The sequence below is a fragment of the Syngnathoides biaculeatus genome, chromosome 12 (assembly GCF_019802595.1).
Source record: "Syngnathoides biaculeatus isolate LvHL_M chromosome 12, ASM1980259v1, whole genome shotgun sequence".
NCBI lineage: Eukaryota > Metazoa > Chordata > Actinopteri > Syngnathiformes > Syngnathidae > Syngnathoides > Syngnathoides biaculeatus.
In genome coordinates, this window is record NC_084651.1 from 2593739 (window position 1) to 2615963 (window position 22225).

Genomic DNA, 22225 nt, shown 5'->3' on the forward strand with positions numbered 1-22225 from the left:
GCTTTTTGCAAGTTCCCACTGTGTACGCAGTAATCCTCTGTGCAGCCGTAATCCTGGCTGCCTCTTACACGGCATAATGCACGCTCATTTGGGCTGCTTCGCGTATTATTCCCTGTCCATTTCGCTTTTAATAGCCATTGAAATTGTGTCACCGTTCCCTTCACTTTTCTTTTTTTTTTTTTTTTTTCATATATGGGGGGGGGGGGGGGGGGGAAGGGGGAGATTGATTTGGCCTTTTACTTTGGCCTCACGCCTAACGGTTTAAAATACACCAAAAAGTTCATTGCTGGCGGGCTAAACCAGACGAGGTCAGATGAACCTTTGGTTCGTAGCCAACGCTGCAATATTACGGAAAGATGAACAAGTTGGCCCTCGGATTAGCAAAGGGTAATCTGCACATTCCGTGTTTTATGTAATTTTGAAAATATGCCACGGCTGCATGTTTGGCTGAAAAACGCTCGGAGGGCGCTTTGAGCGTAACTTGGTAATTGGTGGCGCGGGCGAAGAGGATTGGACGCATCGGGAGTTGAATATTTGCAGAACATCTGCTCAGATGTTTGCTCAAATAAAAAAATAGAAAAACAACGACAACCCGAACACGTCACGACAAGTACGGTTGTATAACCCGCCACCAATGTCAAACATATTTTTAGTGTTCTGCTAAAGTCCATCACTTTTTTTTACTTTTGCAGGACAAGTAAAAGGATAAAATAAATTATTACTCAGTTTCTGTTTTATACTTTTTTTCTTAGTTAAAAAAAATGTTTTGACATGCTTTTTTTTGTAGTGGACTATTTCTAAATTAAAATGTAAAAAAAAAAAGCAGTAATATTACTAGACACCATACTATTTTTTTTTTTAACCCTTTTTTTTGAAAATAGTTTAATTAGAAATTAGTACACCTTTTTTTTAAATTTCAAACTTATTACATTGTGATAGCATCACACTTAATTTGAACTTGCATGATTCAAATGTAAACAAGGTTTAAAGAAAGCAAGGTTTAAAGAAAGCTCATCATTTTTTTTTCATTTTATTTTACTTTTGTAAATGGTCCAATCAGGCACAGCGGAGTGGGGTATTTTTAATTTAAAATGTAAAAGAGCATTAATATTACTAGACACCATACTATTTTTTTTACATTTTTTGAAAATAGTTTAATTCGAAATTAGTACCCATTTTTTTACAATTTCAAACTTATTACATTGTGATGGTATCATACTTAATTTGAACTTGCATGATTCAAATGTAAACAAGGTTTAAAGAAAGCTCATCATTTTTATTTCATTTTCTTTTATTTTTGTAAATGGTCCAATCAGGCACAGCGGAGTGGGGTATTTTTAATTTAAAATGTAAAAAAGCATGAATATTACAAGACACTATACTATTTTGTTAGAATGTTTCGAAAATAGTCTAATTAGATATTGTACACATTTTTTTTTTAAATTTCAAACTTATTACATTGTGATAGTATCACACTTAATTTGAACTTGCATGATTCAAATGTAAAGTGTGAATGGTTTTCTTTACATGGCTCGAGTTTTATCGGCTCTCTCGTGAGGATAAGGACAAGAAAACGGATGAACGGACTGGACTGTCCAGGAACCTGAAACCCGTGGCCAACTGGTTGAACTGAGCCTGCCTGTGTGCCGGTACGAAAAGGATAAAAACTGGTATTTCTTCTAGATTGTCAGAAGGAGGCGCTAGGCCCGACAAACAAGCCAATTACTTCGAGTGTTAAGCGGCAGTCTAAGGAAGTGGACACTCACGCTTGCGAGAATCGAAGCTTAAACCACCGGAAAGGTTGAAAATAAACACAGAGGGAAGCCTTTCAAGGACTTTACTGACAAAAATACAACCATAAACCAAAAAATAAAAATGCAGCCAATATCAGGAATATGTCGTATAATGCTTGAATGTGAAGAAATAATTTGCAGAACTGTACTGCGTACCTGTGAGTCGTTGGGATTAAAAGTGGTCTTAACGGGATCACTGTGGTTTTCTTCCTTAAGACCAGCTCGGGCTGATCTCCTTAGCCAGCTCCAGTGTCAGTGAAATTTCCCTGTAAAGGAGATTGTTGGAATCCAAAAACTGTACACAGTCTTGTCTCGATATTGGTGCCTTCAGTCCTTGACAAAGGAGAGTTTTACACAAAATGTACAAAGTAACAAAGGATGGGAAGCTGGGAAAATGGCCACTCGGATTGTCCAACCAGGCAAAGTGTGCAAAGTCTGAGACCACTGTTGAGTTGTTGAGTTGAGAAATGTGGATGTCTTGCTGGCAAAACGTTGGAGTCGCAGTTGCCTCGTATGGTTCACAGTTCACGCTTCAAAGTTTTGGATTTTCCAGATGCTTATCATGTTTGCGCTGGTTTCATTCCAAATACATGCATGCTAGGTGAATTGAAGACTAAATGGGTCCAGGGTGTAGCCCGACGCCCGGCAAAAGTCATCTGGGATAAGATCATCTGTGATGCTAGTGGATGCTCTGGAAAATGAAAAGATATTTCAAACTTCCTGGACTTCCTGGTTAATGGAGGACAAAAAATGGAGGTCTGGTTTCATTGAACGTTACTGCAGAAAATAATCCCTGTGTCGACAGCTTTATTCACATTTTGATGAAACCCTGCTAAAAAAATTTCTATAGAACACTTCTAAAGAATTTCGAAAGAACTATAGAACTTTAGGACCCAAGTCCTGTAGAAGTTCTATAGAAATGTTATTGTCTTTGGAAATTCTATAGAAAATCACAGCCAAAGTTCTATAGAACAAGTTGTTCTGTACAAATTCCATCGAATTCTATAGATTTCTGTAGAAAAAATTTAGCGGGGAAACTTTATAGTATTTTTTCTCGGTCCACACACCCCCTGCCTACAAAATTTCATTCATTTCGTAGTGGAGCGCTACCTGTACTGTATGCGTCTGAGTCTTTATTGTTATTAACCATTCATTTTCAATGACGACCCAGGTCGGAGGTGATCTGCAGACCCTCCCAGTTGATATTGGGTGAGAGGGTGGCTACATCCTGGACTGGTCGCAAGGCCACTGACACCAAAGGACCATTGAAGTGACTGACAATTGGACACTCGCATAAAAACGGGAGTGCAGTATATTCAGGGACAGTCTTGCGTCACATGAAAATCAGAAGTGGGGGACTCGAGCCACTCGACCCCAAGATTCAGATCTGAGTGGTCAATTTCTGTTTCAATTTTAGCTCAAACTTACGAAAGACAGGACATGACTTTGACTCGGTATTCACGAGACTCGGCTTGAATTAAACCTGATCTGCATAATTTGAAGCCTTAGCAACTTTGCAACTGGAACTTGCTTGAAAGTTGAAGGTGAAGAAGAGACTTCAGATGAAAACTCAAATAAAGTGTGATAAATAATCATAAACCAACAGCTGGAGGGTGGCCAAAGACACACACATGGATACATATACACGTTAATGCGCTCACAGCACTATAAGTGATTGCGTATCCTCTTCTGCTCCAGTCTCATTTTGAGTTCTGACACCAGCGCCTTGTTGACCGAGTCCGGCGTCGTCGACTTCTTCTTGGGGCGTGCCGCCACGGCGGCCGAGACGGTGGGCACCGCCCGCTTCCTCTCCGCCGGGATGCAGGGCGGCGGCGGCGGCGGAGGCGGGAGCCGAGGGGCGCTGTGCGGCGGGGGCCAGTGCCGGACCGCGTTGCCCACGTTGTTGTTGTGGTTGACGTTTTCGGCCGTGGCCCCGGCGTCCTGCTCTTCCTCCTCCACCTGGAACTTCTCCTCGGGGTTCTCCGCTCTCCTGAAGGGATTCCTGAAGGTCCACGCGTGCTGGTTGCGGGGTCTCCTCCGCACACGGCGGTTGGGCACCACCCGGTTGGACTTTTTGTTGCGGACGAAGGTGACGGTGGAGATGAAGACCGTGACCGTGACCATTAAGCTAATGACGCCTGCGAGCCCGCCAACGATTTGCATGGGCTTGTTTTTATTGTGCATTAATAATGATCCCAAAGGCCCCCCTTTGAGTTGGGCCTGTAAAAGAGCACAAGGAGAACGGGGATCCGTTGTCACACATTTGTTACTTTTTAACCAGCTACTGTTCCCTCTATTTACACATACATTGCTCCCAATTTGGCCAAATGCGTTTAAAGCATCGAGAAACTAAGTAAGCTGCCACAGTATCGTAAGTGCAAACTGCATACAGTTGAAATCCAAACATGCCGAGTCTGGATATTACGACGTCTTTGCCATTTCAAGACAAGATCAGAGGTTGTCCAGGAAACCATTGCTGAGACCATTCAGCTTTTAGCGAGGAAATTCAATATAATTGATTTAAAAAAAAAAAAAAAAAAAAAGGGAACATTCTGAGTCACATTGTGCTCCTTTACTCTTTTACAGACACAGCTCAGTGTAGAATGGACCAAAATATTCAATCGTTCCAGATCTCCAGATTCCAGATCTCAAGGCAAGCTTCGCTCATAGCCTCCTGATAATCTTTCTGATCTTGCCCTGAGGTTTGACACGGGACTTTTTCACAGAGTTCCAGTATATGAGAGTTGAAATGACGATTGTGAGGGAAACGGCGAAGGTGACGGCGGTCATGAAAATCCCAAACACGGCCCTGGGGCGTTTCCTTAGTCCCAGGAAGTACGACACAAATCTGGATTTGACCTGAGGACATGACAATGCGGCACAAGAGAGCTTTTCAAATCAAATTGGTCTGATGGAAGATGTTGAATAGGTTGTGCAATTGAATCCAGACATCGAATTCAAGGCCTGAAATATTGAAGAAATATTCTATTACAACGAAAAAAGTGCTTAACTATGCAATAATGCACTCTAAATTTTATACAGATGTTTATGATGAACGTTTTAAAATAATGACTGCAAACTGCTCATTTGAGACGTATTTTGTGGTTCTTTGAATCTATTTGCAACAAGACGAAATGGTCCGAGAATATTGCTACTCGTTTGCAGCCCTCACTTGATGACGATTGAGATTTTTCTCCTTTCCACGAACAAACACGACTCAGATTGAAATATTGTTGTGCGTTTATGTGAAAATGGCGCCACTCACCGCTTCGGTGATGTCGATCTTGACCACGGCGGTGGTGCTGAACGAAGGCTGGCCTCGGTCGCGGGCCTGCACCACCAGCGACCAGGTGAAGTCCCTCTGGTTGGTGATGTTCTTGATGATGGCCATGGACTTGATGTAGGACTTGAGGTTGATCTCGCCGGTATCGGCATCGATGTCAAAGATGTTGTTGTCGGGCTCGGCTTTCATGATGGCGTACTCGATCACGTTGTTGGGGATCTCCGCGTCGTCGTCGACAGCCTGCCGTCGGAACGGCTTTAAAAGTTAACGTTCTACCCCTGCACAGTGCAGCTTTTAGCCCAGGGGTCTCCAAACTCTTTCGTTTCCAGGGACAACAACAATTTTCACGCTGCCCCCGGCAGATTTTCAAAAACAGACTTTGGACACCTCTGTTCTACGACATGAAATGTATGACACAAAGACCATCACCTCTATTTTGACTGGTGCGCCAATCACCATGGTCTTCTCCAGGAAGTTATCGTTGAAAGCAGGCGGGTGGTCGTTCAGGTCCAACACGGTGACGAAAACCTCAGCCAGGCTGTACCTGCCCTCCGAGTCCTCTGCCTTGACATAAAAGTTGTACTTGGACCGCACCTCTGCATCCAGGCTGGCCCATGGTTGCGTGTAGATGATCCCGGTAGAGGACTGGATCAAGAACCTGAAAATGGACCACATGGTTTCAAAACCCAACAGATTTCCTGTGAGACTTTGTTCAAGAGTGGAACATGTTACAAGGAAGAATAGATATATCAAACAAAGTTCAGTAACAGAACACCGCTCGGGTTCTGATCAGGGGTCCGTTCTTCCCAATCACGCCCTTCCAGGTCTCACTGTCATTGCCCATGAGAGCATTGAAGTCCCCACCAGAACGATGGAGTCCCCAGCACCCACTCTAAGGACTCCAAAAAGCGTGGGTACTCTAAATTGTTGTTTTGGTGCACAGGCACAAACAACAGTCAGGACCCGTCTCCCCCCTAGTCTGGCCAAGGAAAACTAGATCCAATTTTTGTAATCATCGTAGGGGCTTTTGGAGCCGTGCTTTATCAGGTCCCTCACCTAAGACCTTTTTTGCTGTGGGCGATCCTACCAGGGGGGTGAAGCCCCAGACAACTAAAGTCCTCGGATCAGTGAGACACACAGACCCCTCTACCACGGTAAAGAGGCGACATCTTGAGTATGTGACCCAGCAAAGAAATCAACATTCCAGCCCTGACAAGGATCAGTATAGTAACACAGCAGATCTTGATGCCGATGGACGTGTTCAGTCGCTCTCTCGGGTGACTTTGCCAGAACGCGAGCTTGTTCGAAGTAAACAACGTTCTATTTTCACCCCCAATCCCATTATGGAATTAACGAGTGCAAAGCAACTGGGGAGAGCAAAGATTCCATGATCTCATCCATGCCCAAAGTCTTCCGCAAGACATTTACAGGAACGCGGGGAGTTGTTTATGATTGTACAAGTCACATGGACTGTATACTCATCAAAAAGACTGTGGCATGCGATCGGTCGTAACAGAAATGCCACCAAAGCAAACTTTTCAACTCTCGTGATTGTCTCTGCGAGATGGAGGCCGAGATTACACCGTGACATCCAGAGGGAAAAGTGAACCCCGGCTGAACCTGGATTCTCTGGAGTTATAAATATTTGTGTGTACAGGAAATTTAGAAAGGTTGAGACGACGGACAATACCAGGAAATCTTCAGAAGAGATGAAAACAAACCTGCAGTGGTCATTGCATGCTCCCGCGAGCAAAAATATGAATGTATAAAAACTCTACAAGGTAGAACTTTTTTTTTTCTACTGTCACCCCAAAAACTGTGAGGAATTAAGTTCTTGAGATACTCACAAGTCAGCCCCAGATCCATAGATTGAGTAGGTCACATCACCCCATGGCCCTGAATCCGGGTCTATAGCCTAAACAACAGGATAAAAAAAAAAAAAATCAAAACAATAATGCGTTGTATTTTTACAATTGAAAAAATAGTCAGAAAATAATCTACAATATCAATGAATAAAATAAATTTTGGGAGTTTCTGTAAAATATGCTATTTTTATTTTATAATATATTTTTTTCTCAGTCCCGTATTAAGTCAAATTATTTGACGTAGTCTTTGCACAAAGGATTGTGGTCTCCAAATTCTGCCTAGCAACAAGGTGTGACGTGACCAGGAAAAAGAATCTGGGCGATTAAGATTCTCTCTTTGTGAGATAAAATGATATTTCACAATGGAAGTTTTTCATTTCTGCTGTGAAGTCGGGAAACTGGAAGGAAATAAACTCGATGACAACGTCAAAGTGAAGTAGCCGCCAGAGAGAGAGTGAGTTAGTTTACATTTCTTGCGCGGCATAATAACAGGACTAGTCCCCCACCGTGCTGGCGCCAACATGGCAGCCAGACCAGATACCGTGACATGGAACATTTAATACATTTTCATGGGGGGGGGGGGGGGGACGGTTTGATATGCAAGGAACTTGAATTTGGCCAGAGAATGAATCCAGATCAAGATCCTCCTGCGTTTTGTTTGTGCACAAAGATCGCAAAATGAAACTGTGTCGACGCGTCAGGGACGCGATGTTGCGGCGATAAAAAAAAAGAAGGCCTGTTTGATGTCATCATCGTGTCATCGGCTAATCTGTTGCATCAGCGAGGCCTGTTCAGTGTCTCGATGTGTGCAAGGTCGCTTGTCGGCTGTTCTTTTATCTGATTGAAATTGCCCGGGATCAAGGCAGCGAGCCTCTGCTGGCGTTCCCGCAACCTCGGAAGCCCGTCCGGCCGTCGCGTCAAGGGCGACCGGACGTCGAAAGTCGCAAAATTGCCGCCCTACTGTGCCTTGAATCGATCGGCTCGGCTTGTGTTTCCGCGGCGTTCGCGAAGCGCTAACGTGACCTTGAATTTGTTCAAAACGCGGTATGGCCGCACATATTTTGTAGAGCTTAAAAAAAGAGAGAGAGAGCGAGAGAGAGAGAGAAAACAGGGAATTTGGTGTTACACAACAAAATGAAAGTGATAGCCATCTGGCAGCTTCCCTCGCCTAGCTTTTATCTACATGTTTTCGCATATTATCCCTAACTCAGCACCAAAAGTCTACATTTAGGGAATTAAAACTCCTCTCTGGCATTTTGCTCAAATCCAGCATTCCTCTTGAGCTCGCCGTGACGTACGCCGATGCGGGTCTATTTTTAGAACGGAATGACGGCCAGCTCACCAGCACGGACACCACGTTGGAGCCGCCAGGTGAATTCTCCGGAATTCTGGCGATGTAGTAGTCCGAGGAGAATTTCGGCACGTTGTCGTTGGTGTCCAGGAGATGGACGATGATGTCGGCCGTGGAGCTGAACCTCTCCGGCGTATCGATCTCGACGGCGAGAAGCTGAAAGAAACAAAACTCTTTGAATAAAAATGAAGGGCGGCCGCGGATAGGCTGGCGGTTTGCGAATGAGCTCACCTTGTACGTGAGGAAGTGATGCTTCTCGTAATCCATGCTTGCCGAGTCCTCCACGAGAATTGTGACTTGGGCCTCGTTCAGTACCGTCTGCGGGACGACCCGCAACATTCTGCCCGGCCCGATCAGCCTCAAGTTGAATTTCGCATTGGCCCCCTAAAGTGCAGTGCGAAATGCATACACTGGTGTTGTTTGTGTGCGCTTGTAGAATATTGTTGAATTTATTGTTGAATATTGTTTCAGGGGTGCTCAATGCGGTCAAAAAAAAAAAGAAGACGTCAGCCAAGGTTCCCTCTAAACTGCGCACGTGTGCAATTGTGCACCGCTGATGCAGTCTCTTCGCAGATATTCTGCGTTGCGCACAAAAAATACATAATAATCCAACGCAAATTGAAAGTATAACATCCAGCTATTCAGTTTGTGGCATTTTGCAATGTGATGGAATGAGTGAGGGATGACTTGTTGTTCCATCTAATGGCACAATTCACATACGTACTGTAAAAAAAAAAAATGAAAAGAAGAAGCCGCTGGTTTCTTTTAGGCCGACCGATGCGCCGCCACACTCTCTTTTTCCTACTTTACCATGCACACTCTTAAAGACGTACACTCATAATTACAAATGTTGCAGTACTTGCGCAGCGCATCAACGTGTTTTATAATGACAGCGTCCACCAGCGCTGCTTTAGTTAGCAACAGTCTGGGCAACGTAGAGCAAAGACGAGCTAGACACGCTGCTTATTTTACTTTCGATATTAATGGAGAAAGTTAAAGAAGAAATGCTGTTGTTTTAAGATACAGTGACTGTCCGAGTATGTGAATAATCGAAGAAAAAGTGGTTAAACTGGACGAGATTTTCTCTTTTCCGAGTGGGAAAGGTCTGTTCTGAAGCCAAAGTAGAAAGTGCAGGATGAGATGGTGAATAAAGTTAAAATTCCGCCTTGGCACAGCCTGATCCAAGATGAAAGCACAGAAAATACAGCGCACAAAAAGCTAATTCTGTATATAACATTAACCTTAAAACGTCAACCTCGTCAGTAGCTCGCGAGAGGCTGGCTGCTTAAAAAGTAGATCTTGGGGTAAAAAAGTCCGAGCCCCCCCCGGTTTAGATCTTAGCTTCTCTAGGAGACTGTAAACTAGATTTGGCGGATGATGTAAAGATGCTACCGCAAAACAGCTGTAATTTATTAACCTTCATTCATTTCTCTTACAAAGTAGCAATCGTTACCATCGAGGATGCGTTATTCTCGAGCCCACTTGAGGTCTCGGCGGGACGTGCCAGCTGTAATGTGATTGGCCAACTGGCCACATCCAAAAGTACAGTACATGCATACCCTACTGCAGTCAGACTGGAAGGGCAGCATTTAATTTTAGCAGGGTGGAACCCTAAGTCTTAAGTGCTAAGGTTGAAATTTGCTGAAAATTTTACACTTAGTTAGTTTTTTCATTCAAATATAGACATATAGTCGTATCTAATATATTGGTAAACTGAGACATTCTTGGCTTTTAATTTGTGTCCTTCACGTCGGTTCAATCCATTTCTCATGAGTTAAATGGAGAAACGTGGACACGCCGAGTGTTTCGCAACACCGGCGTTCCTTTGCTTCGGTGCGCGCTCACCTGATCGGAGTCGTTGACTGTGATTTTGAGCCCCCGGAGTATCTCCCCTTCGGGGGGATGCTCGTACATGGTCAGCTCAAACGTGCTTTGGGTGCCGTTTTCGCCGTAGAACGTCGGCGGATTGTTGTTCAGGTCGACCACGCGGATCACCACCGCGGTCTCGCCGTAGTCCAGGAGACGGCCGTCGGGGCTGATTTCAGATGCCTGGGTCCAAATTAGGCCAGTTTATATTCATAGTGACTGCTAATATTGCCGCAGTTTATTTCCATTTTTATGGTTACTTACTTTGACTTTAATGTTAAAGATTTCTCGCTTCAGAAACGCGGGACTTGTCAGCAGGGTGATACGACCAGTGGTCTCGTTGATGCTAAAAACTCCATCGTCCCCTTTAAATGTGACGTGGACAAGAGTGGCAACAGACGTGGGAAAATATTTTGGGAGGTATATTTTCATAATCATTGCTGTGTGAACAGCATGCTCACCTTCCACAAAAGAGTAACGAATCGGATTTGGATTTCCCACATCGCCGTCTTTAGCCGCAACGGTGAATATTTCAGACCCCTGGGAAAAGATGCAGTATACGGAAGATTAGGTTTTTTTTTTTAATCCAAAAATACAAAGTGCCCATGCCGAGTAAATTTGAACGCTGAAAAGGGGCAAGCAACGTGTACAGCACATACTCACAGGAGAAGAAACTTCATACACGTAGGCGAAGTACGGCGTTCCGATAAAGGATGGCGGCGTGTCTTGTGCATCTATGACGTTAATGGTCAGCGTAGCAGAGGACGACAAAAACTGCTCTTTGCCGTTGAAAGTTCCTCCCCCATCCTGCAAAAAAAAAAAAAAAAAAAACAGAAAATAGTGATGTAAAGACTCCTGAAATGGTCTTCTGGGGTAAATTATACAAGCAGTCACAGTGCAGTAGAGTATACATGCAGTCTGCTAATTATATGATCAAAAATGACGGATGTGGATTGTATTGATTCTCACAAAAACTAACCCAAAACGTTAAGAAAAACCTCACTGAAGTGCAAATGAGCTTTCAAAAGGAAGTTTCATGAAAAAAAAGGCGTACGTGTGCAATATCTTTTCTACTTCTTCTTCTTTGCCTTTCGGCTGGTCCCGTTAGGGGTCGTCACAGCGTGTCATCTTTTTCCATCTCAGCCCAACTCGTGCATCCTCCTCTCTGACCGCCACTGTCCTCACGTCTTCCCTCACGACATCCATCAACCTTTTCTTTGGTCTTGCTCCCGCTCTCTTCCCTGGGAGCTCCATCCTTACCATCCTCTTATCAATTTCCTCACTCTCTCGCATCTGGACATGTCCAAACCATCGAAGTCTGCTCTCTCGAACCTTGTCTCCAAAACTTTGGCTGTCCCCCCAATGAGTTCATTTCTAATCCTATCCAACCTCCTCACTGCGAGCGAGAGTGTCAACATCTTCATTCCTGCTACCTCAAGTTCTGCTTCCTGTTCTTTCTTCAGTTCCTCCGTCTCTAATCCACACATCATGGCCGGCCTCACCACAGTTTCACAGACTTTTATAGACAATATCTTTTCTACAATACGTAGAATCACTCGTGTGCTCGGTGTTCAGTCGCGAGCCAACTTCCGGTCGGGAGGTTAACGCGTCGCAACAGCGAGCGCAGAGCCGAGAGTCTGCCGGATCAGTGACGACGTCGACTTCAATTGCGAAAAGTCGATTATTCGACTCAATCTTCGCTTCAACGCAGAATAATAATATGGTGTCGAGGGCCAAAAGTACATCTCTGCGGTCCACTTCATACCTTCGCGACCACAACGACAAAATGCGTCTTTGCTTTCTCGTAGTCCAGCGTTTCCTCAAGCTTGATGCGAATGACGCCGCTGTGTCTGTCAATGGCAAACAACGCCGACTGCGTGTTCTGCAACAGAGAGCGCAAAAAGAGCAGGAGTTCAACATTTTGAAAATCAAGAGCAGAGATTCAAACAAAGCCTCAAAGTGGAAAGAAACCCCATTAGGAGCACGGTCGCATGGAAACGTCCATGAAAACACTAACAAGGGGCCGCTGGAAGTAGGCCGCGTAGCGCATTTGTGGTTCTCCATCTGGATATAAGAAGCCCATACGGTCCATAGATGCAGGTGAAAGCTGTCCATGCCCAGATGTGCGCCGTCGTTGTCACCGGTCCTCGCCACCGCGGGAACCAGATGCGCTTAAAAGCCCCAAAGTGCACACTACGAACGTCGGACGGCCGTTGGCTCGCCAAATCGGCCTCACGTGTGCAAATGAAATTGTGGCGTTAATCCACTCGCGACTAATGCATGAACGCCGGCCCGTGACATGGGGCAAAATCTTTGTCGCCCCATCTGGGGCCGTCATCGCGATGTGTCGTTTGATGGGGGTGGAAATAATTAAACGGGAGTGTGAACACGTAGCCGGGTTGTCAGAAAATGTGACGGGACATGAGCGCCAATTACCAGAAGGTAGTAGGTGACCGATCCCCCCGAACCCGTGTCTTTGTCCAAAGCCTCCGCTTTGAAGATGCTGTTGCCGGACTCTGTGGTCTACAATCAGAATTGAAGCAAAACAAAATGCAGATACAAATTTAAACAACAAAAAAAAAAAAAAAAACAAGGCCACAAATAAAATGGGGGCTAAAAATTATCTATCTATCTATCTATCTATCTATCTATCTATCTATCTATCTATATATCTATCTATCTATCTATCTATCTATCTATCTATCTATCTATCTATCTATCTATCTATCATCCATCCATCCATCCATCCATCATCCATCCATCCATCCATCTATCCATCTATCTATCTATCTATCTATCTATCTATCTATCTATCTATCTATCTATCTATCTATCTATCTATCTATCTATCTATCTATCTATCTATCCAACATACCTCAAGGACATCAATGATGGCAGGCATGTTTTGGAATTCAGGTTTCTCGTCATTTGCGTCCATCACAAATATCGTCACTCTTTCCACAACCTGAGAGCATATTTTCATTTTTAGATAATTACACAATATAGAAAAGTGCAAAGCCCTTGGGGCCCCCGTTTGTTTTAAAGGTTTAAATCACATCAACTCACAGGAAAGCACAGGGAGTGAAACTTCACATCTCGCCGAAGTAATGCAGTGAAATGTGAAAACATTTTTACCACACTGTCAATGTTGATTTTAAACACCCCAAAAAAATCAACCATTTGCCTTTAAGAGGCGTGGCCCATTGGGGGGGGGGGGGTGGTTAGCGACGTCATCGCGTGGAGCGTCCGGGCGTGAGCTGCGGCTGACAGCAGCTTCTGCACGAGTTTGTCCTGAGTATGTTTCACGCGTCTGTTCTCCTGGCATTCATTAAACAGCTGAAAAGTAGAGAGCGAACCCTCGGTGAAAAGGGTTAGGCTACAAAGAGTGAGCAGATCCCGGGCAAAGCCGGGGGAAGAAAATGCACGGTACTTCGAGTACTGAAGTGTGGAAAGTGAGGTTTCAAAATTTGTGCTGCCAATTTAGTTCAGTTTGCTTCCATCTTATTTAGAATTTAAAGTGTTCCAATTAGCCTAATTGGAACGTTCCTGCCTCCTTCTTTTTTAGCAGCCAATTGGTTCCATCCATCCTCCAAATTTGGAAAACGAGCCAATGAACACCGATCTCTGGCGTGACGTTTCGGACTTAGTAGTGGCCTTCTTCAGGCGCAGCTTACTCAAAATTAAGTCAGTCAGTCAGTCATGTAAGTTCCTTAATGGACGTCAGTCAAGTCATCTCCTCCACTCGATGTCACAATGTGGAAAAAAAATGTTGTTTTTAATGTCATTAAATGTTAAACTATGCTTTTATAATTTAGAAAACTCGCCAATGAACATCGATCTCTAGCGCGACCTTTCGGCTTCGTACAGGCCTTCTTCAGGTGCAGGTTATCAAAATGAAGTCAGTCAGGCAAGGTCCTGAATGGGCGTCAGTCAAGTCATCTCCTCCATTCAATGTCACAATGCGAAAAATGTTTTTTTTTTTTTTTTAAATCTCATTAAATGTTAAACTATGCTTTTAGTATTTAGAAATGTGCCAATGAGTCAAATTGTTGTTTTTGCCTCCTTCCAAAATTCAAACAAGTTACCACCATCCTCCATATTTATCAAATAAATGAATACATAAAGAATTTAGACAGGTTGTGGTCAGGGTAAGGGTTTGGGGAAGGGATAGGGACAGAGACAGGGTTGCGGAACAGGTAAGTGGAATTAGGGATAGGATAGGATTGCGACCAGGTACAGGTAAGTGGACTTATTATTAGGATAAGGGTTTGGGGAAGTTGTATCCGAGTATGCCAAATGTACTTGCTAACTTGAGGTAAGTATCAGGTGAGTATGAATCTGTTTTAACAAAAAAAAAAAAAAAAAATGTTGTTTCCCGTACTTGGGTTGCTAATAAATGTTGTTTGTTTCTAGGGCAGCTGTTGCAGCCAAATGAGTTATGTCACGTCTCCCAGGTTAGGTTAAGGTTAGGGCAGGGTGAGGGTTAGGGTTAGGGTACGGTTAGGGTTAATGCCCACCCTAAAAAGGTTTCTAATTGCTAATTGATGGCTACAAAGTGGCACGTTTGCCTCAATGAAGTACCTCAACTCATTTTCGGCCACTCTACCCTCGAAAACAACTATTTGCAACACGCAAATTGCTGGCTGGCGCCTGTCAACCGCACGACACCAATTTTGTGAACTCTTCAGCCTTGGTGGAGTTCTGAATTGTTTGAGGAAACAATGAGGCAGCCCGAGCTTGACTCAATAGTCCAGACTGCAAACAGAAGAGTGTTGTTACCTTGCTTCTCCCATCTGTGATGCTCACCATTACGTCAAAGGAATCCTCTTTCTGAGCAGAGATCGAAAACAAGGTTACATTTTTCCCACCCCCGATTTCTGCATTCTGAATCCTTAATTTGAACCATCCCGACACTCACCTCTCGATCCAGCTTGTGCACTAAGGTGATATTACCCGTTTTGGGGTTGACCCCGAAGTACTCCTTGGAACCCGGATCGAAGGAAACGCCGTAGCTCACCTCCTGGCCCTCGGGGTCGCTGCCATTAAGGCAGTAAATTTGTGTACCTAAATGGGAATGCATACATTTGACATCCTTTCTACCAAAAAAGTGTTTTGAACAAAATGACTTTCATGCCAATGCAGGTTGAGACTCGAAGGTTTTCTATATAGGTGTGAGCTACTTATGTACAGTGTGCCCAAGTCAGATGTCTAAAACGAAATGTTCCTTCCAGATGACTGCTGGGATTGGCTGCAGCAATCCCGCGGCCCTCGTGAGGATAAGCGGCACAGAAAATGGATGGATGGATGGATGGATGGATAATGTGATATGATATGTCGAGCTTCGGCCGGACGAGATGCATTATTAAGAATCCCACTGGAGTTCTTGGCAGGACACACCCCACTGCAATAGGATTGGCTGCAGGACACGCGCTGCTGCACGATGATTGGCTACTCTATCACGCTCGGACACGCCCTCCTGCCCCCAGATTGGAGAAGAACTGCGACTTCAGTGTGACCGTGCTGTTATGGATCCCAATAACTTTAAAGCACCCGAACCCTAACCCTAATCCCAACCGTCCACCTCCATATTACATAAACCGCAAATTCAAATTTAACGTTTTAAATGTGCTGGGTGTCGGGCGTTGTTACGTGAACACGAGAGTCATAGCGATAGTCACGTGTCGATCTCACCGACGGGCGTGTCCTCCGAGAGGCTGAAGAGCGCCATGTTGCCGTTGCTGCTGTACGGCCCGTTGTCGAAGAAATACGGGGCAAAGTCTGCCTGCGCTGGACGACACAAAACAAAAGGGACAAAAATTAATTTGGTAACATCGACATTTGTCGTACTTTCCATTATTTCCATTGATCGTAAGAGAGCCGTAATAAAAGGAAGTACATGAAATGTCCACCTCGCCATTTTCTTAGTTGCTTATCCTCACAAGGGTCATCAGAGTGCTGGAGCCTATCCCAGCTGTCACCGAGCAGCATCGTACTCGCAATCACACCGACGGGGCCATTTAGAGTCCATGTTTTGGGGATGTGGGAGGAAACCGGAGTGCCCACCCGGAGGAAAGCCGCGCAGGCACGGGGGAGAACGTGCAAACTCCACACAGCCGAGGCCGGCCGGGATTTGAACCCCGGTCCTCAGAACTGCGACGCTGACGTTCTACAAGCAGGACTAACGGAGAAGTAATACTATTACTTTCCGGTACTTCACACAAGACGCTCCCTTCTTGGTCACGTCGGGATTAAACGGGAGTTACGTCAGCCGCCTTAGAAAACCATTTCTTGATACACACTGCTAGCTAGCTATTTTGTGGGTGACAATGCTAACACTCTTTTTCTGTGTATTAACACTTTCAACAACTGCGATGAGCGTTAATCGTGAAATATTTGCCCCCCCACGCCTCACGCCACGCAAACCTGTTCGTTACGCTCGTGAACTCACCCAAGCAGACGTGCAAGACGCCAAAGAGCAACGGCAATGGCGCGACCCTCGCCGGCTTCATCCTTTACAGCGTGAAGCGATGAAGTCGCACCATGAAGGCCGGCGCGCGAGGTGCGCCTCCCAAGCTGCTTGCCGGCCGACTGAAGGCAGATGCTCCCCCGGCTAATCCAATGACACTTCTTAAGAGTCCCTCCTGGTGTTGCTCGAGTCGGGCCTCTCTAAGCACCGCGGGCCGGACCCGAATATCCGGGGGGGGGGCCGTATGGTATTGTGCGCCGTGCGGTTTTGCCTCAAAAAGTCCCCTCAACTTAATGCGGACAAACAATTCAAAAACGCCATCGATGTGGCCGAGTTACGTGTCAAACAACAAATATTTGACCACAAACGGTGGCGCAACATCTGGACAGACATATTCACGGGAATTTCTTCCTCATCTTCAGTGAAAAGCAACCAATATTACTACAGTTACTGATTCCATCCATCCATCCATCCATCCATCCATCCATTTTCTTTGCCGCTTATCCTCACAAGGGTCGCAGGGCGTGCTGAAGCCTATCCCAGCTGTCAACGGACAGGAGGCGGGGTACACACTGAACTGGTTGCCAGCCGATCGCAGGTCACATGGAGACAGACAACAGTCACAATCACACCTATGGGCGATTTAGAGTGTCCGTTTAATGTTACATGTTTTTGGGGGGGATGCGGGAGGAAACCGGAGTGCCCGGAGGAAACCCACCCAGGCACGAACATGCAAACTCCACACAGGCGGGGCCGGGATCGAACCCGGGACCTCAGAACTGTGAGGCCAATGGTTTCCAGCTGATCCACCGTGCCACCCAGTTACTGAGTCACTTATAGTAGTTGTGAAAGTCTTCTTTGTTTATGTTTGCATGACTGTTTAATACAGCACCCCCCAGTGGCCAAGTAGCATAAGGAGCCACGATGAATTAATTATGATGCATAAATGGTTTACTTATGTTATTTTCTTGGTGGGGGGGGATACAATATTTAAGAGCACGAATTTCTCGATTTACAAAACAGAAAAATGATCGTTTGTGAAATGGGCTCACGCGCATACTTTTTTTTTTTTTTTATAATAATCATCCGACGTAATCATTCATTGCGAGTGTAAATCTGAATTCTTGGGCTGACTTTTCCGTTTTCCTCCGCAGTTGACAGAGGAGATGGAATTTTTTTAAAAAGCGGGCGGCATCGCTCGTGTGCCAGAGGTTGCGCGACTTTGTGCAGCATCTGCTGTGCACTCCACAAACCATCTGCTGCACGGAGGGGGGGGGGGGGGGGGGGTCGTGGGGGGGGGGGTCATTATTTGCTCCAATTAGTAGAATCATAAAGCAGAGGATGATGCAGATGAGAGCAGCGAATGATCTGATGGGATTACGTCGCTCCGCTTGAAATAAATTCGAAAATGGGAATCCGTTCTAACGACACGTCGTTTTGCAGTCTTCTCCTGCCATATCATTTTTTTTAAAACCATTTTTTTTTTTTTTTTTTAGATGAATTTTCATTCGTTCAATAACCACTCTTACGAACCAAAACACACAAATCATCTTTTCCCCGCTGTCCAAGCCCCTCCCCCCACTAACAAAAGCAAAAAAAAAAAAAAAAAATTTTAGTAATATGTTTTTAAGAGGAAAATCACAAAAATTTGATTGTATTTCATAAAAGCATACAATCATGATATGTTTTTGCCACACTGTTTGCTTCATTTCAATGGATATTGTGCTGCTCCCTCTGGCGTGGCCACCTGCAGACCTACAGATCTAGCGGACCCCCCCCCCCCCCAAATATTTATGCTTTGGCATTTGCATTTTCATCTACAGGGAGTCCTCGGCTTAAGACGATCTCGACCGAAGACGTTTGGACTTTACAACGCCCGCCATTTTGTCGGGCTATTGCTTGTCCGTGTTTGTGCGCCGGGATTATCTTCGCATTTTTCGACATTATGGCCCCAAAGACGAAAGCTGCGTCTTTTAGCGATGCTTCTGCAGCCATAAGAAAATCCATTACTACAAAAACGAAGCTCAAGATCATAAAAAGATCGGGAAAAAGGAGAGACACCAACACCACCAAAGCTTCAGTCGGTCGACCGTGGTGACAACTATTAAAGACAGTTATGCTAAGTACATCAAGTCGAAATTCGAGTTAAGTCGCTACCGTAGGAACGGATCTCAGTCGTAGACCGAGGACTGCCTGTATTTGCCAAGAGGGGCGTGGCCATGCCACTGCTCTGGGCAGGCACACCTGTTTCACATTGGGACTGTGATTGGACGGGGATTTAAGTTCGGGTTTTTGTCACTGGCATTTGCCAGTTCGTCTGTTCCCTGAGTTAGTGAGTTGTATTCACCGACCGTAGGAATCGCCACTACTGGGAATAGTGTTCGCGTTGTTATCCTCGTCGCAGCGTTTCCGTGCCACGCCAGTTTAGTCCCGTCTTAGTTCATGTTTCCTAGTTTGTCTCCCAGTCGTCACGTCTTTTGGATCTCGCCTCGCCCAGCGTTTCTTTAACGCTTCCTTCTCGGACTGCTTATGACCTCAGCTTTGAATAAAACTACACCTAACATCATGCCCTCGTCTCGGAGTCCTGCGTTTGGGTCCAGGCCCTGCACTGGAGGTTCGTGACAGTATTTGTGGATTTTTTGGGAGGGGAACCCCCGTTTTTTTTTTTTAAGGAAACCCCCTCATGTATGGTGTGCTTTTTATCACGATGCCCCACTTATTCCCCCTTTCATTCGGGGAACCACTTTTTTTTTTACACGATTATAACGAGGATCAATAATTTACTGATTTTCGCATTCATATAGCGCAAAGCGGGGGTCGAGTATTTACGATACACGGAGACGGTAACCCCTCACGAAGTCGCAGTAATATTCATCATTTTTTTTGCAGAGAATAAAGGGTTGAAAGGGTTATAACACCACAATACTGACGTTATTTGTTATTTTTTTTCCGTTTTCATTCAAAAAAAAAAAAAAAAGAGGTCCCACGTTATTTGCTTAATACATTCATTAAAAGTCATGGCACGCAAAAGATTAAGATTAGGAAACGTGAATAAACCTTTGACCGTCCATTCTCGTTTTGTAGTACAATCGACTTTATAATCCGAGCGGCGCCGGATGGACGTAAACAACGCGAGTCGCTCGCTGCTTTGTGTGCAGAGAACAAGTCGTCGAGTCCTTCAAGAGAACGTCTGCAAAGTGCTCACGCCGGGCAGATTTTATTTTTTATTTTTTTGTGTGCGAAACGATCACGGGTACGACACCGAATGGCATCGGGGGAAGATGGGCCACCTTGTGCGTTGGTTTCAGGTTTAATTCTCATGGCGCTGGCAGATGGCAGCCCTAAAGATTAACCCACTGTGATCTAATCCAGCCTCATCTTGTAATGCACAGCCGCCGATGTACAGGAAATCACAATGGACCGCTCGACGGTGGGGGGGGGGGGGGGGGGGTCTCATGCTCACGAGCATGTTTTGTTTTCCTGCGATTAATACATAAATCTCTGCTTTACATTCTACACGTTGGAAACGGGGAAAAAAAAACAATTCTTTTTTTTTTTTTTTTTTTTTTTAAAGCTGGCTGTTCATCTAATGCTGACCTCTGTCAGAACCAGCGGGGGCGCCTGCCGGGAAAAGTCCGCCACGCGCTTACGACTTGAGCCCGTCGCCGTCATCCGATGTGGATTACGCGTCGTCGACGGACGCGGCCAAGCGTGCATTAAATGCGCTCCCGAAACGTCGGCAACCGGCCACCTTTGGGCTCGCCGGGGCCTGCCGCGCCGTCAGAAATGGGTGACAAGCTCATGCGGCCAATATAAAAAGACTGCACACCCCTGCTGAAAAGGCAGATTTTTCTCGTGTAGAAAAAATGAGCCCAAGATTATTCACCGCAAAATGTTATCCGTCATTAATGTGAAAAAAAACAAGATGTACAATTTAAATTGGGGGAGGGGGCTCACAGTTCTGTGGTCCAGGGTTCGATCCCGGACCCGCCTGTGCGGAGTTTGCCTCCTCCCTAATGACAACTGGGATAGGCTCCAGCACTCCCGCCACCCTCGTGAGGATTAGCGGCTAAGAAAATGGATGGATGGAACTTAAAGGGGAAGGAAACAAAACAAAAAATCAAGTACATGGAACTAGTCTAAATATGGTATTATGATTCATATTGTGTTCTTGGAAAAAGAATAGAATTAATACATTTTGACTGATGGGTGGGGCAGCCACATTGTGCAATGTCACCCTCTGATGTCCACAATTTAAAGGGGGGGGGGGGGAGACCCGGTGGACCAGATGGAAAGTGCTGGCCTCACAGTTCTGAGGTTCAAGGTTCGATCCCGGACCCGCCTGTGCGGAGTTTGCCTCCTCCCCAATGACAACTGGGATAGGCTCCAGCACTCCCGCGACCCTCGTGAGGATAAGCGGCTAAGAAAATGGATGGGTGGAACTTAAAGGGGAAGGAAACAAAAAAAAAAAACAAGTACAAGGAACTAGTCTAAATATGGTATTATGATTCATATTCTGTTCATGGAATAAGAATTGAATCAATTTTCAGTGATTGGAGGGGGGGGGGGCAGCCACATTGTGCAGTGTCACCCTCTGCTGTCCAGTTAAAATAATGCAATTGGACAAATGGTAATCATACAAGTTGATCCCCCCCGCCACCCAAAATTTACATAATTTGAAATGAAAATCGTCGACATGCATCATGTTGAATATCGTAATAGTGTTGCGTTCAAAAGCGTTAATCATGATGTCTCCGACGACGAGTGAGGCAAATCATATTCGTACCTAATCTGGTAAATCACTTTTAGTGTTTAGTGTATTTAAAAAAAAAAACAACAACAACACGCAACACGGTGGGATTACATGTGAAAACATGTTGCGGCGTGCGTGTCGCCGTGCGTGCTCGTTGGCCCCCCGTCAAGGAGCGATGTCGACACCGTGAAGGAGTTTGGCTCTCGGACCGCAACGCGTCTGCGGGATTCTGCGTGAAAAAGTGTCGGGAAAACATGTGGGGCTGCAGAGAACACATGCCGGGAACATTCCAGATTACTGAAATCCAAAGCGACAAGTCGACAAGTTGTAAGGCACCGAGCCCGAGTGATTGCCGCCATAAAAATTGCTTGTAGGTATGGCAAAAGGCTGCTTTTGTCTAAATTACGCGCTTAAACTCACTTCACATGAACCGTACACTCTAAATTGCCCCAAGGTGTGATTGTGTTTGTCTCCATGCGCCATGCGATTGGCTGGCAACCAGTTGTGGGTGTACACCGCCTCCCGCCCCTTGACAGCTGGGATAGGCTCTGGCATTCCCCGCGACCCTCGTGAGGATAAGCGGCAGAGAAAATGGATGGACGGATGGATGAACTCACTTCAACGTAGCTCCTTGACACGAGAAGGCCACAAGACTGTCGAAGAACGAAAAGAATCTCAGCAAGATGGTGGCAAAGCATAGCGTTTGTATAAATGGAGCTCCTCAGCTCACGTCAACATAGTTCTTCTTTTATTGCTTCATCCTGAGTTAAGAAAAAAAAAAAAAAAATCCAACATTAACATCCATGCACAAGAAGCAGCGTAGCTAAGAGAAACACTAACGAAATGAA

At 45.3% G+C, this 22225-nt stretch overlaps 1 protein-coding gene across 3 annotated transcripts in view; it reads right to left on the reverse strand.

Annotated features, from left to right (window-relative positions):
• Positions 1-1823: 1823 nt before the first annotated feature.
• Positions 1824-22225, reverse strand: part of cdhr1a (cadherin-related family member 1a) — a 287197-nt gene continuing 266795 nt past the window's right edge. For 2 of the 3 annotated variants that reach the window (XM_061836294.1, XM_061836295.1), the window contains 18 exons: positions 21995-22138; positions 16607-16768; positions 15850-15945; positions 15077-15222; positions 14938-14988; positions 13034-13123; positions 12595-12681; positions 11924-12040; positions 10822-10965; positions 10620-10698; positions 10423-10523; positions 10138-10341; positions 8524-8676; positions 8284-8448; positions 6924-6991; positions 5506-5734; positions 5059-5316; positions 1824-4013 (listed from right to left, as the gene is read on the reverse strand). In XM_061836294.1, the coding sequence (XP_061692278.1) occupies positions 3459-4013; positions 5059-5316; positions 5506-5734; positions 6924-6991; positions 8284-8448; positions 8524-8676; positions 10138-10341; positions 10423-10523; positions 10620-10698; positions 10822-10965; positions 11924-12040; positions 12595-12681; positions 13034-13123; positions 14938-14988; positions 15077-15222; positions 15850-15945; positions 16607-16667 (2604 nt within the window). In that variant the 5' untranslated portion in view covers positions 16668-16768; positions 21995-22138 and the 3' untranslated portion in view covers positions 1824-3458. The remainder of the gene's footprint in view (positions 4014-5058; positions 5317-5505; positions 5735-6923; positions 6992-8283; positions 8449-8523; positions 8677-10137; positions 10342-10422; positions 10524-10619; positions 10699-10821; positions 10966-11923; positions 12041-12594; positions 12682-13033; positions 13124-14937; positions 14989-15076; positions 15223-15849; positions 15946-16606; positions 16769-21994; positions 22139-22225) is intronic. The other variant, XM_061836296.1, reaches the window with a different exon arrangement.